At 39.6% G+C, this 18,753-nt stretch overlaps 1 protein-coding gene across 2 annotated transcripts; it reads right to left on the bottom strand.

Annotated features, from left to right (window-relative positions):
• Positions 1-3,508: 3,508 nt before the first annotated feature.
• On the bottom strand, positions 3,509-18,371 carry CER1 (cerberus 1, DAN family BMP antagonist). 2 transcript variants are annotated; one of them, XM_063787961.1, is made up of 3 exons: positions 9,544-18,371; positions 8,439-8,924; positions 3,509-6,643 (listed from the first exon to the last, which is right to left on the bottom strand). In XM_063787961.1, exons 1-3 carry the CDS (start codon positions 9,610-9,612, stop codon positions 6,347-6,349), a joined length of 852 nt encoding a protein of 283 aa, XP_063644031.1. In that variant the 5' UTR covers positions 9,613-18,371; the 3' UTR covers positions 3,509-6,346. The 2 variants fall into 2 exon arrangements, with proteins under 2 accessions (XP_063644031.1, XP_009454586.2); XM_009456311.5 differs by lacking the exon at positions 9,544-18,371 and having other exon boundaries at positions 8,439-9,537.
• Positions 18,372-18,753: the final 382 nt, after the last annotated feature.

The raw sequence follows: 18,753 nt of genomic DNA, 5'->3' as shown, positions 1-18,753 counted from the left end.
CAACTGGACTCAAGGCTTTCTCTCATTTATTATACCCGCTGGTAAAATGTTTGGCTCATGAAATTGTTTGAGAAGCTCATCAAAATTTCGGACCTTCTCCCCCTGAAGTATGCCCATACACACATTTGTGTACACTCCAGGGGGGTTCATGAGCCCCTCTGAAACTACTTTTATAAACCCATACCGGCTGGGTGTGGTGGCTTATGCCTGTAATCCCAGCACTTTGGGAGGGTGAGGCAGGCGGATTACCTGAGGTCAGGAGTTCAAGACCAGCCTGGCCAACATGGTGAAACCCCCTCTCTGCTAAAAATACAAAAATTAGCCAGGCGTGGTGGTGCATGTCTGTAAGCCCAGCTACTTTGGAGGCTTGAGGTAGAAGAATCACTTGAGGCTGAGGCTGCAGTGAGCCGAGATCATGCCACTGCACTGTAGGCTGGGCAACAGAGCAAGATTCTGTCTCAAAAAAATAACAAAAAAAAACCTCACACCTTCCTAATTTGCTCAAAAACTCCCCATACATTCTTAAAATGTGCTGGCTGCTATTCAAAGCTTCCCACACTATGTACACTAACCCATCCTTCTAAGAGTGTCTCCCAAAATTCGTTCATTTAGCTTACATGTATTGAGCATTTACCCCTTTATAAAACATTAAAATCATGTTTTATGTATACGTGTATATGTTTATGTATGTAAATATAAAGCATACAACATACAGCGTATATTAGGAACAGAAGGGTAACAAAGATGTAAACTTTGTTCAGGTATACAGAAGTTATTATATAAAGACTTGCCATTAAGGAGTTTATAATCTAGAACGAAAGATAAGACAGGTATATAAATAATGATAAATTAAAAAGTGGGCCGAGTGCAGTTCCTCACGCTTGTGATCCCAGCACTTTGGGAGGCTAAGGTGGACGGATCACTTGAGGTCAGGAGTTCGAGAGCAGCCTGGCCAACATGGTGAAACCCTGTCTCTACTAAAAATACAAAAATTAATCAGGCGTAGTGGCGCACCCCTGTAATCCCAGCTACTCAGGAGGCTGAGGTGGCAGAATCACTTGAACCCAGGAGGTGGAGGTTGCAGTGAGCCGAGATTGTGCCACTGCACTCCAGACTGGGAGACGGAGTGAGACTCTGTCTCAAATAATAATAAAAATAATAATAATACTTAATTAATTAATTAAAAGGTGGCAACAGCTGTGGCCTAACAGCCATTTGCTCTTTATTCCTTGATTTTGTTCCACTGCTCAATTATCCTAGACATAACTGATTTTATTTAGCTTTTTTAAAGGGATGGAAGTGGGAGAGACATTCGTGTGTGAATAGTGAAGCATGATGCCTGGAGCTGCAGCAGCCATGCTGTGACTGAGAGGAGTTTTAGCTTGTAGAAAACACACCAAAAGTAAGAGAGCAGAAAGATGAAAGGAACCCGAGTCCTTGATGGAATGGTAGAGCTGCTGACTTGACCAACCAAGGAACTGGCTGCCTTCCAGACTTCTTGTTAGAGACATAGTACATTCCTTCTTAATTTAATACATTCCGAGCTGTATTTCCTGCTACTGGAGTTGGAAACATCCTCACTGTTACAGGTGCCGTAAGACAGGCATGAATAATGGGCTCTGGGAATCAGAGAGGGGATGGATTAGTATTAGGTCTTTAACTTTGATTTGTATGTATCTATATGTGTGTCTATATTTATATGTGCATATATTTGCATACATATGTATACATAAATATTTATATTTTATATATATTTCCATATTTGCTATCTTGAGACAATATAACATAGTAAGAAAGAGCTTAGGCTTTGGAGTCATTCAGCTTCTCCTATTCCCTAACAGTGATACTTTGGAAAGTTTATTTATATGAGCCTTAGCATCTTTATCTATAAATATTCCCTACCTCGTAAGGTTTCATGAGGATTAAATAAAATGATGTATAGAAAGTGTTTGGCACAGTGCCTGACACATGACATAACCTCAGTAGATGATACCTATTGATATTGTTTCTTTCATACAGACAAAAAATATTTATTGAGTACCTACTGTGTGCTGGCCCCTTCCAGACACTGATTACAATCCTGAAAGAAACCTCCTGCAATATGATACCTGTTTTCATGGACCTTATAATTTAATTAATGATGGCTAGAATAAAGATATAATTAAAAGCTGATATGAGTGCTATAAAACAAAGGTTTCAGTGTCATGAAATCATGTTAGACGTGAACCCAAACTTGTCTGAGGGTTAAAGAAGGCTTCACTGGGATAGTGGTGTTTGAGACTGGGGGTAGGGTGTGATGGAGAGATCATCATTCTAGAATATATGGAAGAGTAAACAAGTAGCAAAAACATGCAGTTACTTGTTCCTGGACAGTAGGATTCTTAAAGTCAGGGATTATATTTAGATAATCCTCTACTCATTTATTCATATTCTTTGTCCCCAGCACAGTGACCAGGCTCATCATAGACATTCATAACTATTTGTGGACTGAATGAATGAACCCCTCCAACTCTCATTCTCCTTGTCAAAAAAAATGAGTAGAAAATATCCACTTCTAGGAGATAACAAATATAAAGCATCTGAGCACATAGTAAGAACTCAATAATTAGTAGTCCTTATAAAAGTACTATTATCATTGCCTTAAAATTTGCATACATTATCTCTGCTACTACATTGTAAGCTCCAGCGTGGCAGGAAATGTGTCTTATTTATCTTGGAATATCCCAAGGTTCTTAGCACAGTGTCTTGCATAGAATAAATTAAATTATCTGTAAAAATTCAGAGGATAAATAAAAGTCTTATTTAGGAATTAAATTGACCGGTCAAAGAAATTGTGCAGATTGAGAAAATCAAAGCTAGGTTAGCTACTCTGTGGAAGCAATACTTAATTTCTAGAATGGAGATAAAATATAGATGGGAAAAAACCTCTCAAAACTTTGTAAAAACAAACAAGAATTATGTGTGGTAAAAATGCCATTATAGAACAATTAATAGAGAATATCATGTACATAATTCAAAACACATAGCTTTAATGTCACCATCTCAGAGACCACTTAATCTAATCAATCTCCAGCATATTTTAATTATTTGCATACCACTTACAGCCATCTGATATTTTTCTTCTTGAATTGATTGATTGATGAATTGATTGATTTTCAAATTACATATCTCCCCCAATAGAATGTAAGCTCTATAGGAGCAGTGATCTTGTCTGACTTGTTCCCTTTTTGTATTCATGGCACCTACAGCTGTATCTCGTACATAGTCGGTGGACAAATAAATACATGCTGACAAAAGTAGTGCATATAAAAATAATACTACATATTGTTTATGGAAGTATATATAAATTAGCAAAAATATAGAAGGGAATTGAAAGTATAAGCAGGAATTTTTAGTGGTGTGGTGTTTTGTAGGCAAAAGCTTAGGGAATAAGACTCAGTATTGCGGTCAGAAGGAACTTTACTTATATCTGAAATGGCTTATTTAAAAAAAGACTAGAAGCAAAAGATGACAAAATAGTAACTATTTATTTCGGTTATATGAATTTCAGTGTTATGTTATTCTTTGCGCTTTTCCGTGTGTTTTCAATTTCTCAAAACAAATTTAAAAAATAGAAGGTCTGAATGGAAAAGAATAAATTAATCCCTTGTAGTTTTACAGGATCTAAAGTTCTCTGAAGTGTTGTTATGTACACTTGATCATCACAATAATTTTGAGGTAATTATTACCAGCCTTATTTTATATGAGAGGAAAATGAGACCAGGATTTATGAAGAGGCGTGCCATGAGGACCAACGGAGTCAAGGAAATATTTGGCTGATAACCTGACCTAGAGATGATTTCTCTTTTGAGATATAACATCAAAATCCTTCAGATAGGAGAGCTAGATAAGTGGTAAAAAGAAATTTGCTTTGAAGCCTATAGGCAAGAGACCTGGAAGAGTTCAATATAAACTGACAAAGAACAAATGAGCAAATATTTTAATCCAAAATAGAAAATATTCTCCAAATGCTCTTAGGCAAATTGCTGAAACTTTTAAAGGCTTGCTTTTCTTACCCATAAAATACAGTGATTACCTACTTTATATAGTTTTTGTGAGGATTAAATTGTTAACTTTTTGTAAAAGACAGCACAGTATCTGGCACTTAATAAATGTTCAATATTTGTGTTTTTCCTCTTGGTTTCTTACGCTCTTACATATTATGTTCAACCTTTGTAAATTGCCTTTTTTGTAAGTAAAAATGATTGAATATGAGCAATTTTGTTGAATTTCATGCAATTATTCTATAAATGTAAGGTTTGATACCACTATCAACTATCCCATCTAGAATTTACATGCAAGGGAAGCGCAGACCAAAATTTGAATAAAACAGATCATTGTTTGGGGTTTGGGCTTGAGAGTCTATTTGCAAGGATGGACGAAAGGGATTTACAAGTATATAAGGAGGAGAAGGACAGTCCAATTGGCAGAGATAGGTTTTCATAATCAGGGTTAGGCAATTGCAATCATGACAGCTGTTTGATAGCTTTTGGCACCAAAATATATTTACCAGCTGAGATATCATTAATGCTTAACAATTTTATCCTTATGAGCATATCTTGGCCAGCTAGGTTGCCTTTGACCACCAAAGGGTATGATAATATATTCCAATGTAAATGCCATGTGTGCATCTGTGTAACTCACATTCATGTTGATGTGTTACAAAATATACACTAAATATAAATGCCTTTGCTTCTTTGGAATGTCATGTTAGATGGTGTGATTAAAGAGGAATAGAATTAAAATATAAATTGATTTATTTAAAAAAACAGTTATTCTGGGAAATGTGTGTACGTGTGTGCACTAAAAGTAAAAGAAACCTAATTATTAAAATAATTTTTAGAAACAAAAATTTGAATAACTTAATAGAAAAAGCAGTCTGGCTGGGAAAAGGCAGTTCTGTACCATATATGTGTAAAAATTAATACAGGCAGGAGAGAGGCAATTGAGAGACTTAAACAGAAGGCTGCTTACAGATCAGAAGAAACCCTTGGTCCAGTGTCATAAGTCTATGAAGACATTCCAGAAATGCTTCCAGCTAGGTTATCTCCTGATAGTACCTTTAAATTATAAGACAAAACAAGTAAGGGAAAAATATAAGGACATTTTTCAGAATGCTTCATATACTAAAATTTAATGCATTAAAATATCCAGAATATTTTCAGAACCTGTAATTTTGGTACATGCTGAATAAAATTTATAATACAAAGTTTTATTAAATAGCAAAAAACAGTCATTCAAACATAGAAACCTTACTACCTAATTCAAAATGCATGTGAGTAAATAATTTTGCCTGAAGATTGAATTTTTGGGGGTTACTTTCATTAGCATCTCTGAATTGATCTCTAAACCTGGTAGTGGTCATGTATTTTTCCTTCCTCATAATATAGGTACTCGTTTGGCTACCAGTGATTGTTCCTCTTCCCTATATAAACTACTAAAATTAACATGACTGTTCCTTCTTCAAAGTCAGAGACCTGACATTAAGTACTTTATATGAGGAGTATTGTTAAAAAGGAGTAAAAAGGAGGCAACCAAGCAAGTTACTCCTTACATCTATGGAAAGACTTAATCATCAGATAGAAGTCAAGTAAAACACTGTTTGGGTTGCAAAAGTAACTATAAGTATGAGAATCTTTCCTACAAATATTTCACCTAGCCTGCCTCCCTGCCTGCCTGCGTGCCTGCCTCCCTGCCTGCCTGCGTGCCTGCCTCCCTGCCTGCCTGCGTGCCTGCCTCCCTGCCTGCCTGCGTGCCTGCCTGCCTGCCTGCCTGCCTGCCTTCCTTCCTTCCTGCCTGCCTGCCTTCCTTCCTTCCTTCCTTCCTTCCTTCCTTCCTTCCTCCCTTCCTTCCTTCCTTCCTCCCTCTCTATCTTGCTTCTTTGCTTGCTGGTGATTTGACACACATTAAAGAAGCCCATTTTTATGGTCTCGCTTATTTCTTTTCCTTCTTTAGATGGAGGGCTTTTACCCAAACTTGGAGAAAATGCATCACGGAATATTAGTAGTGGAAAGGATTTTAGCAATCATCTAGGTCGGGTCCGTCATTTATAGATGAAAATCTTTAGATGGAGAAAGGTTTTACAACTTAACATTCTACGGCTAGTTAGTGGCAGAGCTGAGACAAGGTCTCAAACGTGTGCCAATAACTAGACTAATATCATTTCCTCTATCGTTCTAATTTAAAACTACTTTTCAAGTCACCTTTCCCTGAAAATGTTATGTACCCACTTAACATTTTCAGACTGAATAATCAGCATCTTTGCTGTTGTGGTTTTGCTTTTCAAAGGTAATAGTGGGATAGCTCTTCAAGCTGAAACTCCTGGGATAAAGGAATCCTGGGAGCCAGCATGTAGGATGTGTCCATCTTCATGCTCCGTCTTCACCTTGCACTGGCACTCCTCCACCAGCATCACCACCTTGATCACGGAGGAAAGTTCAGTGCAGTTCAGTGGCAAGTGCATCGTGGTGAACTTGGCAGGCAAACAGTGAGAGCAGAAGGTATGGGAGTGCTGCGCAGCTCCAGGAAAATGAACAGACCCGCATTTCCCAAAGCAAAGGTTGTTCTGAACAACTACTTTTTCACAGCCTTCGTGGGTTATCGTCTAAAAAGCAAACACATTTCCGTTACGTTATTTTGAATTATTTCTTTAACACACATAATGCAGAAGCTATGGACTGTAAATCTGAGGATAATTTACACTAAAAATTTCAAAGCTTTCCAATTTTGGATACAATTTGCAATATGCAAGTGATGGTATCTATAAGGGCACAGAACCACCTCAATTAAACTTTCTTTATTGAGTAAATTATTAAACAGCCTTTAAGGAATCCCTAAGGTAACATAAAAAATATTTTACTCTACATTATTAGTGCAAAACCTTAAGAAATTTTGTCTAATTGGATGTGAGTGATGGAAAAATTCTAATGGTAATTATCTTACATAAGTAATGTGCCTTACTTTTTTATTCCTCACAGGGCTTTGTGCATAGTAGGCTCCCAATACATATTTGTTACATTGATCGTAGAATAGATCAGAACATTCTAGGTTTAATTCTATCCTATTCTGCAAGACCTGTAGTACATTCATTCAAGTCTATGAAGTTGTATGCAAGCAGAGTTACAATGCATATGCCTGCAAATCATTGTATATTACATCACCTTTACCTCTCATAACTCCAAGCACCTAGCTTTATATGCCTTTCAAAATATGTAAGAGTCAAACATCTTAGTTTTAATTTAATTAGCAATAGAATTCAAAAGAAGAATTTCAAAAGAAATTTGATTGCCTGATTCTTAGGGGTAATTTTCTAATTGCACATGGCCAACAAAGCAGTCATTATTATTTGATAATCGACTTGTCATTGCTACATATCCTTGCCTTTTCAGGCGGAATACTTAACTGCCTTGCACAGTCAATTGCCCTATTCTACTGCTTGCTTAATTGGGTAGCATTACTCGACTATAAAATTTTACTCTACCCTGCATTCTTTTTGGTTCAATATCTTCATGTTTAAGGACCTAATGCAAGTTCTCAATTTTAATTTAACATTTGGAATGTAGATATTGCCAGAACCAGGGGAAGTAGACAGTAGGATGTCCCTTTGTCTTAATAGCATGGAATTGATCATAATAACTACAAATCAGCCAACACAACATGAATCAGGAGTAAGGTACTTCTAAGGGGAGGCGATACGATCTCACATCAAGATTGATTTTTTAAAAAGCTCATATGAGAAAATAAGTGAAAGAAAATCACTTTTTTGCTATCATAATACTAGAAATGATATGACAACTTTTGCCTGAGAACCTCAACGTACTTTGAGGTTGTGGGATAGCTTTAGCAAGCTATTAAAGAAGCCCCTCATAAACCTATAAAGTAGTTAAGTATGGAATATGGGGATTAAGACCATCGTAAATGGATATGACAGTATTTGGGAAGGAGTCCAATGCACCCCACTTTATCAACAAATGGAGTTGACCTGCTCATCCACATATTAATAGAGTGCAGAAAGATAGCTACAGAGGAGTTCTGGTGGTTACTCTAAATTCTCAATTTCCGAACTGAGGGTACAGTCTGACTTATATCTCTGAGTAGATCACCTCCAACGCAAAAATAAATAAATAAAACAAAGCTCTGTGTCTTCAGTGTGAATGAATGATTACTGATATTGACAGTATCATCATATCATTCTTGCAGCATTTCCAGAATGCCAAGAAAAAATGGAAAGGCCAGAAGGAAACTTAATCTTTGCCAAATCCTATGATGAATGCCCAAGGACCAAATCTGTAGTTAAGCTAGAGTCAGGCTCCTGACAGCCTTTTCCCCTACTCTCCATCCATCCCAGCTGTCCACTACCACCTGCAAACTCTTACCTGCTCTCCCCGCAGAACACATACCTGGCTGAAGGGCACTGTCCTGCAGGTCTCCCAATGTACTTCATGGCTTTTGATGGGCAAGATGACCCCCTGAGAAGCCGGACTTTTTCTGAACATGAAGTGGTGCCAGAATTTCTTGGCTTCTTCCCGAAGAGGAGATTTCTCCATTTTCATTCCATCTATCGGCTGGATGAGGGACTGGGTCCCAGGTGGGAAGGGCTCACTATCTGAGTCCCTGGATGGATGCACTTCTCTCTCAGGCTTCTTCCAGAACCTGCCAAATCTGGACAGCATCTTCTCTCTCTGCCTCTGGCCTTCCCCTGCAGGGCTGGTGCCTACAAGGTGTGGCACTGCGACAAACAGATCTGGCTTCTCCTCAGCTTCCTCATGGTTGCCTGTGGGAAGCTCTCTTTGATTCCTTGGCAGGAGTACGGGGGAAAGAGAACTCTGATTCTGGCGGCCATCCTGGTGCTGTGTGGTCTTTCCTAGAGGCAGGAGTACCAGCAGCTGAAAGAAGAGGAGATGCATGCTGTCAGGGGCCCAAGCTTCTTTTGTAAATGATGAGGCCCAAAGGAGAGGCTCATTCTCTGCAGGACTGGGAAAAAGAAATCGTATATATAGATACCTGCCTGGCGGGATGGGAAGGCAGGTGGTCAGTAGCCAGGCAGAATAAACACATTTATTGTTTGCTTGAATTATGTAGTGCTAATGGCCTCCTGCCGTCACTTTGGTTTTGTGTATTTTAAAAGGCCCCAGTGAAAGCCTGGGACCCAGGGGGTAATTAGCTAAGAGTTTAGCTATGTCTGGGGCTTAAAGAGTAGTATTAGCAAAGACAACACATTCTTTGCCTAAATTTCCCATGGCTGTTTTCAGAAGAAGGACTAGAGTCAGCTCACATTTGCTGCGCATCTGCCTTGTGCTGGAATAGAATAGACAAGACATGTTGCTGTAAGAGAAGTATATTGGATAAAAATTAAAGGCATACATTTAGAAAAAGCCCAGGCTTTTAGGAAGGCTATTCACACACACACACACGAAGAAGTATATCAAAGTTGTAAGGAGAAGAAAGGAAGAGCTAGAAGGATGTTAATTTTTTTGAGCAAGGGACATATTGTTGCTTACTTACATGCGAACTGGGGTTATTGATTTTTGCATGGTAACTGAGTAAAGGGAATATGTTTTCCTTTCCACACATAGAAACTCACAATTCCCAAGTTAATCCTCTCACATTAAGAATCAATTAATGGGTGTTAAATTTCACAACTGGTCAGTCATCAGATAAACTCTTCCAATTGTTCACGTTTCTCAACAGGATACCACGTAATAGACTGATAGCTCATCAGTCTTCAATGAGGATAGGGAAATGTCTCCCTCCAGCCATCCTATTGATTTTTTTTTCCCTTTAAACAAAGAGCCAGACATGAGAACGCGGATTCTAAGAACCAGGTTTGATAACTTTGGGTGTGACGCTGGCTAGTCAGTTTCTTACCTTATTGAATCCACATCATCTCCCCTTGTTTTACACTAATTGATGGCCAGGCTAAATAAAGATTGACACAAATAAGAGTCTTCGGGGATCAAAGGAAAAATTGAAAAATAACTATCATTCAAAACTATCATGAATCAGCCTAGGATACGAAAAAGAAACATGTCCACAAAACTGAAACCCCAGAATAGAGTCCGATCAGCCTACCACATGATTCAAACAGTATTTCCACTGGGAAGCAATGCAATATCTGCTTTTATTTCTCCCCTTTTAATTCAATCACTATATTCCTTGCTTTCAATAACACAAATAGTCCTGGAACATGTTCCCCCTTTTTTGTCAATACTGATTAAACTTTCTTTCCAAGAAGTGACCCACTGGAGTCTGTTTTCCAGGCATTTCTGTTCTTCTTGATAGCCATGCCTGATTTCTATGAAATAAAGCCTTAAGTAAGTCCCTTTACCCATGATAATGAGCTATTTTTAACATGGACCATCACTTTACCAGAATGCCATGAGTGGAGATATATTGTACTTGTACCAAGTATCTATGGAACGTGTGCTAGTATTAATGAAAGGTGCTGTTGATATATAATAAATAAGCATGTGTATTTGCCATTGTTTTTTTTATTTTAGGAAAAGGGTTCTGCTCTGTTGCCCAGTCTGGAGTGCAGTGGTGCAATCATAGCACTCTGTAACATCAAACTCCTGGGCTCAAGCAAGCCTCCTGAGTAGCTGGGACTACAGGCACACTACCACACCTGGCTATTTAAAATTTTGTGTTGTTGTTGAAACAGAGCCTCACTATGTTGCCCAAGCTGCTCTGAAACTCTTAGCCTCAAGCTATCATCTTGCCTCTGCCTCCCAAAGTGCTGGGATTACAGGCGTGAGCCACTATGCTATGTCAACATCTTTTTTTTTTTTAATTGACTGCTACTTGAATTTCTTAATTCCCCTCAGCCATCCAATGCAATACGCTTTCCAGAGCTAGTCACTAGGCCTCCTGGTATAATATGGTGTGGAAGCCAGCTGTGATACCTTTCCTGAATCCTTTTAACTGTTACTTTTCAGTAACTGAAATTCCATTGTTATCAATCAGAGTATCTACTATTTCCCAAAACTAAAGACAATCTCAGAAATTCTATCTCGGGTCTTAGTTTGCTTGGCTCTGGAATTACTGAACATAAGATACAGTTGAGATAATTCCTGTTGAACTGCAATGTGTAGAAGACTCACTTTGTGTGTTAAGAATCATATTAGATACTGGTAGATAATTGAAAAATGAGTAAAACTTTGTCCCTGCCCTCAAGTAGGTTAGATAGTCTAGTGGGATTTCTTATGCATCATCTAACTTTATTGTATAAAATCATCTATAGGGATGTCAGTTATCCATTTTTCACTTTCCTTTAGTCCTAAACTTCCCTTCCTCTGATCCTAATTTGGGGCTTATAAGTGCCATTTAAAAATCACTCACAGAGAATATCCTTTTGCTGTTCTGTCACTTCTTTTGAGAAAATGTGCAACTATCTTGAAATATTCTCCCTACTCCCATTAGTAAATACTATCCGTGAAAAGTAAATCTAGCAAAGACAAGCCTTCTGTGATGAGAACTATGAAACAAGCCTATCTCCAACCTCTGCCTTTTTCGGCTAAAGGCAATGACTATCACCTTTCACTATCGTGTCCATTCACCAATTCTAAAGCCATTGATACACTGTGTGTGTATAATTATGTGTGTATAATTATGTATGTATAACATGTAATATATGTATAATGTAATACATTATAATCTCTTAAGAAAATAAGTGAAGATTTTGTAGCTTTCAGCAAAAATATGCTGCCTCTGTTGGTCTTCAGTTGATACAGGCATCTAGTTACCTCCCAATTTGGATGAACCAAATGGAAATGGAAGTGTGTCTGGTGGAGGTCTCCAGACCCAGTAGGAAGCTTTCATGAGGAGACAGCATCGCCAATTATTAGTGCACTTAGTACCAAATGCCACAGTGAAGGGTAAGCCTGAGTTCACGTGAGTGAGCCCAAGCCTGCTAAGTCCACTTCCTGGGCCAACCCTAGACATGCATGAGAACCAGAGGGGCCAATCCCAGAATCCATTCATTTCCATTTACAGTTCAGGCTTTCAGCAGAATCTGACTGTTTTCAACTTGACTTGGGTTTCTTAGGCACTAAGATGTCTTCAGGAACTCTAAAGACCTCGAGAAGATACCTAAATAAAAAATGTTTTCATATGCTGGTGACACTTTTATAAAATGGACAAGAAAAGAAGCCCATGAGACCCAGCCGCTCAAGACACGTTGAGGTGGTTTGTCTCGTTTTCAGAGCTCCCCAGCGTGCCTATGAGAGGACAGCAACAGCTACATTTTCTGTCCCTCTTACAGACTCTCAGAAGACAGTTAAAAAGAAGCCCAGTGCTCTCCAAGGGCGAAAAGAGAGACTAAGTTCTTCCCTAAAAACCTATCTTAAATCAACAAAAGGTGAGAGGCAGTGTTGAGGTGGGGGGTAGACATTAGAGTTAAACAGGACAACTGAGAGCTGGAAAAGGACATTTGGGTTGAAGGATTCAGGAGAGAAATCTGACTGGGGAGCATGCCACTGCCTCATCACTACCTCTCTTTTCAAAATACAGAATAGCAATCATGTCATGGCAGGTTAGATTATTTTTTTTTTTAACTCAGAAGAAAACAGGACTTTTTTCTTATTTTCCAAGGAACAAGGAAAAGGGAAAATTAGGATATATGATTTCCCCTTAAACTTTTAAATAAACAATTTAGTTAGTTATTCAAAATGTACACTCCCTCCTCCCCTTTCCATGGAAAAGACACGTGAGGAAGAGCCCCATTCCCTGAAGCTGCTCCTTTAACTGGACTAATTCTTTCATTCTTACAGCGCACACCTGAGTGCCAGCTCTGTTCTAGGAACTGGAGATAAGTGTTGAGAGTGTCTTTGTTCAGTTTCAGGTCTAGTGGATTTTGCAATCTATAGGGACAGCCTAGTATATTCAAAATAAGTTTTACAGGGAAAATTTAGGCCAGGCATGGTGGCTCATGCCTGTAATCCCAGCACTTTGGGAGGCGAAGGTGGGCAGATCACCTGAGATCCAGAGTTCGAGACCAGCCTGGCTAACATGGTGAAATCCTGTCTCCACTAAAAATACAAAAATTAGCTGGGCATGGTGGCTGGTGCCTGTAATCCCAGCTGCTTTGGAGCCTGAGGCAGGAGAATTGCTTGAACTTGGGAAGTGGAGGTTGCAGTGAGCCAAGATCATGCCACTGCACTCTAGCCTGGGCGACAAAGGGAGACTTCATCTCAAAAAAAAAAAAAAAAAAGAAACAAAATTTAGGCAGGCATCATTCCTGTACTAATCAGGGACTTTCAAGTAGAGCCAAATCCCAAAGACGCAGTGAACTGTATGCTTTATTTGTGCTAATTTTATTCAATAATAAATATTTGTTGAATTCAAGGAAGCACTGTAGACATGGTGCAGTACATTTCTCTTATTTTTGAGTAGGTAATAAATACGCATAGTAACAAAATTCAAATAACACACAAAAAAATGCACAATGAAAGGTTGATCTTCCTCTGACTCCACCCCAGTCTGCCTGTCCTTGCCATGGAGAGAACCATTATTATCAGTTTCTTTATTCAATCTTTTAAAACTGTCACCCAAAGATACCAAAATGTGTGACCAGTGGAAAAGGACAAATATCAAATGGTGTAACTGCCAACAAAAAAATCCCCATTTCCACTTCAAGGCTCTGATGGTTAGATTGTCTTTTAAAGATTAGATTATTCTGTTTGTAGTTTCGGTGATCTCACTGCCCTCTGTTCAAAACACCCTCCAACACCATTGAGAAATAGTTTTCTGTATTCTGGGTATTGTGTTTTTTGCAACTGAAGATGTATCTACTACTGTGCACAAGTCATGGACAATATCTACATGTGTCTAATCAGCTCCCTACCAAGACTGCAGAGAGGGCTCCTGCAAATCTGAGAATTAGGCCAAGGCAGCCTGAGCTGTCCCTCACCATGTGCCCCACCTTCCTACCTGTCCATCCATCTCCAATGCCTGTGCCTATACTTAGAGCCAGTTCAGGATGCAGTCACTGATGCAACATCTCTGTCCTGCTCCTTCTTCCTCATCTTTAAAATTTACCTTGTCGGTTTTTCCTTCTGTAGAAAGCTGATCTCAGAGCTAAGTAATGTCAGTGGAACTATCTCTGGACTTGAGGCCAAAAATACTAAATCTGATTCCTCGAACTGCATTACAGCTTGTAAACTCTATGGCATCAGGCACTTAACTTTATGTCCCTGAATGTCTGTAGAGGCAATATTACTTGCCCTGTCTTCCTCATTTAGTCCACGGTCTTTCTTTTCACCCTGAATCTTACTATCATCCTGGGTGACTTCAGTGTCCATGTGGTTGGGTTTGACCATTAGCATTCCATCAGTATCCCATGGAAGTCCCATTCGATACCCCGGCTGAAATCTGACTGCTCTCATGCCAATTGGCCTCCCTACCCCGATTACATTCTGACCCCTGTTACTATCAAGAACAGCTCTACCTCTAAACTGTGAATTCACATTCCACTCTCTCATAACAATATTATGTTGTTTCAGTTCCTACAGCATCTGTCCCGTACTTTATCTCTATCATAGTACTACCACCTTTGTCATGAAATAATTTTTGACTGAACATTTGTTTAACATCTGCCTCCACTTCAGATTTTTTTTTTTTTTTTTTTTTTTTGAGACAGAGTCTCACTCTGTTGCCCAGGCTGGAGTGCAGCGGTGCAATCTCGGCTCACTGCAATCTCCGCCTCCAGGATTCACGCCATTCGCCTGCCTTAGCCTCCCGAGTAGTTGGGACTACAGGCGCCTGCCACCACGCCCGGCTAATTTTTTTGTATTTTTAGTAGAGACGAGGTTGCACCGTGTTAGCCAGGATGGTCTTGATCTCCTGACCTTGTGATCTATTCGTCTCGGCCTCCCAAAGTGCTGGGATTACAGGCGTGAGCCACCGCAACCGCACCCGGCCCAGATTTTAAAGTCCATAAAAGTAGGGTCTTTTTAGTCATCAGCTCAGGCTGTAGCATAGCCTTTCACATAGTAAATGCCCTAAAATATTCATGTAATAATAAATGAATTATGTAATTAATTGATTAACATATATAAATTATTTGTCTTCATTTTCTTCCCTATCCCACTTTAATTCCATGGTCCATCACTTCAAACTTTTGCAATATTTTCCCTAGTCCCTTTTTTATTCTCTCACACACATCTAATAAAAGTCCAACACTGGGCCCGGGCGTGGTGACTCACGCCTGTAATCTCAGCACTTTGGGAGACCGAGGGAGGCGGATCACCTGAGTTCAGGACTTCGAGACCAGCCTGGCCAACATGGTGAAACCCTGTCTCTACTAAAAATACAAAAATTAGCCAGGCACAGTGGAGCCCGCCTGTAATCCTGGCCACTTGGGAGGGTGAGGCATGAGAATCGCTTGAGCCCAGGAGGCTGAGGCTGCAGTGAGCCGAGATTGTGCCACTGCACTCCAGCCTGTGCGACAGGGCGAGAGTCTTTCTAAAACAACAACAACAACAAAAAGTCCAACCCTGAAAACACCCAGCTGTTCATCTTAACTGGGCCCACGCCTGGGATAGGGAATGCTTTTAGAGACACAGACAAAATGGGCAAAAATGGATTCTATACAAATTTCCTTCTGTCTCAACGGAACCCTCAACTCTGCTCACCAATCCTTCTCATTCCTCTACTCAACTCACTTTTCATTTTCCCTGTGGGTTAGTGAAAATCTTCTCTAATGATCTAAAACCTTTGACTGCTCTGCCTCTTTCCTCGTTTTTGATAGATGACCCCTTTTTCTGCAGAGAAAGATAGAACCCATCAGATAAGTGAGTCTCCTTACATTTGACCATCAAACCACACCAGTTCGTTTCTCCTTTCCACACTGCTGTTGGAATCACATCCTTTCCAACCACTTTACTCCATAGTCTACCCTGAATTGTCAAACTTTTGCACTCCACTGGATGCTTTTATATAATGTTTAATCATTTCAAATTTTCTTGATTCCATAGAAGTTTTCAGGTTCTGTACTTCAGTGTTGTCTTCTGCCTTTTCCAGTCAAATATTGGCAAGCTTTGTCCCAATCCAACCTCTACTTTCTCACATCCACTTCTGGATTTACAAGGGAGACATCTCCTCCATGTCACTGAGATGTATTTGGGACTCTGAAAAGCCAAGTTCCTTCTTGATTCGGCTATTCGGTGATTCCTCGGGCTTGTCTTAATTTGGGTACATGCATATCTTTCTAACAAGGAAGAGAGGATCCTCAAGGGCAGGGATTATGTTTGCTGGAGACTACATTGACAGCAACTTCGAGAAAAGGGATTTTGTTTAATGCATTTTTCTGTTTCTTTTCCATTCCTGGTCCCTCAGTCTACATTTAGGAGGTGAATGGATGTTTGTTTTGACATACTGAGTCCAATAAAAATGCGAAAGGAAACTTCTGACATAGGCCCTTGTTGTGTTTTACTTTCTAAGAAGTATCGCTTTGTCCTGGATAACTTATACTTAATTCTCTGTGTTTAGATCCTATTTTAAAATCAAATTTCCATGGAATCTGGGACTAAACCATTCTTCATTTCCCAGCCTGGCCACAGTCTCAGAGCAGGCCTTTGAACATTGTCACACCAGTCACAGTTCCCAGGCATGTCTCCCCTGAAGGATAATCACACTCCTAAAAAAGGTAATTCATGCCAGAGGACTATATGTCTGTTGGGTAACTTTATGCAGCTTGTAAATTGTTTTACTCCAGTTGGAGCATGGGGGTGGTGTATCACCAACAGAAATGAGTGTAGGGGGCATCTGTCTGAAAACTGTTCCCCCACTGGCCACCTTGCCAGTTTCTGCTTATACAATGCAGGCAGCTTGGGGGAACCATATTGTCCCTATAAGCTCATAACACATGGACAAATGATTAAAAACACATGGAAAACAGTTCCACAGCTAAGCTAAAATTCAGATGGGAATGGAAAATCAACTTGCAAAGCTTTCAACTGACTCAGGGCCAAATGTAGGACAGAATGTGAGGAGAAGTTGCCAAAAGAGAGGAAAGTTGGGGAAAAAAGCAAGTCATGGATAGGAAACCTAAAACAATGACGCCTTGTATTGACAACGCTTCTCTAAGGCTCTCCAAGAGTAGTACCAAATTCAACTCTTCGGAAATATTAAGACCTTCACTTCATGAAAGAGTTTAGACAGATTTATATTTTCTACCCTCTGTAAACAAGAGTTGGCTTGACTATCTTGGCAACACCTAGGCAGAAACATAATCTTAAGTATCTTAAGTAACATAAATATTAAAAGATTACACATTTTTCCTCCGAGGTGTGGGAATTAAGTAACAAGGTGGCATGAGGCAAACTGTGAAAAATTGTGACAATAAAATGAAAAGCAAAGCACAACTTTCCAGTCAGGGTTTGCCTTCTGTTGTACCTGATGCTGGGCCCAGGTTTGCCATCAAGCTGGCAGGCCTTAGTCACATTCGCAAAAGTTCAACTTGGTTCAAATCTTAAACTCTAAGAAGCCTGTTATTTGTGTCTAGTCACTAAAATCACCTCAGTGATTCTACTGGGTAGGAAATCTATAAGCAAGAAAATAATTTACTGGGAGCCAGTCCCTGCTGGGCCATTCTGTGTAGCTTCTGCCCTGAATCGTTACTGACTCCCACATACGCTGAACCACCTTTCTCTCTGATGAGCACCACTTAGACCTTCAAATGTTGATTTGGGGCATGATTTGCAAACAGTCCTCCTCAATATATGCAACAAATGTGTTCTTTCAATGCTGAATGTAAAAGGAAATTTTGAAAATATGGCTCCATGGAGGAGCTATGCTCTTTGGGCAATAGAAAATATCACCCAAGTCCAATCCATTAACAAAGCAAATAGGATCATCCTTTCCGTCATGTGAAAAACTATTCCCTAATTTATCTCTCTTTAGAATGAGATTTGTGTATCATTGATCACATCTGAAAGCAAGACGTCCTGGGGTTTTAGAAAGGACTCCCTTAGTCATGTGGATTCCTCTGAGAACTGAAAACACAGGTTGAACACAAATGTCCTAGCACACAGGAAAGTTCTCACTTGTGATATGGCAACTTAAAACCCTAATTCTCCCACCCCCAGCTCCTCCTTCCTGCTGGGGTTGGTTACTGGTGAGAACAAGCACTGCTTGAAGTTGTCACCCTATTCCAAGTGTGGTCAATACTATTCCATTGTAGTCAAAAAACATATTTTGTATGACTTGAATCCTTTAAAATTTATGGAGACTTATTTTATGTCCCAGAATATGGTCTGCCTAGTAAATATGTCATGTGCACTTGAAAATAATGTACATTCTGCTGTTGTTGGATAGAATATGCTATCAATTTCAATTAAGTTAACTTTGTTAATAGTGTCCATGCTTCTATACTCTGATTTTTCTGTCTACTTATTCCCTCAATTATTGAGAAAGAGGTATTGACATTTCTGACTGTAAGTATAGATTTATCTATTTCTCTTTGAAGTTCTACCACATTTTGCTTCGTGCATTTTAAAACTTTGTTATTAGTAGGCAGGGCGCAGTGGCTCACACCTGTAATCCCAGCACCTTGGGAGGCCAAGGTGGGCGCGTCACCTGAGGTCAGGAGTTCACCAGCCTGGCCAACATGGTGAAACCCTGTCTCTTCTAAAAATACAAAAATTAGCCAGGCATGGTGGCGGGTGCCTGTAATCCCAGCTACTCAGGAGGCTGAGGCAGAAGAATCGCTTGAACCCA

This window comes from Pan troglodytes, chromosome 11 (assembly GCF_028858775.2).
Source record: "Pan troglodytes isolate AG18354 chromosome 11, NHGRI_mPanTro3-v2.0_pri, whole genome shotgun sequence".
Classification (NCBI taxonomy): Eukaryota; Metazoa; Chordata; class Mammalia; order Primates; family Hominidae; genus Pan; species Pan troglodytes.
This window is presented reverse-complemented; position numbering and strand designations above follow the sequence as displayed.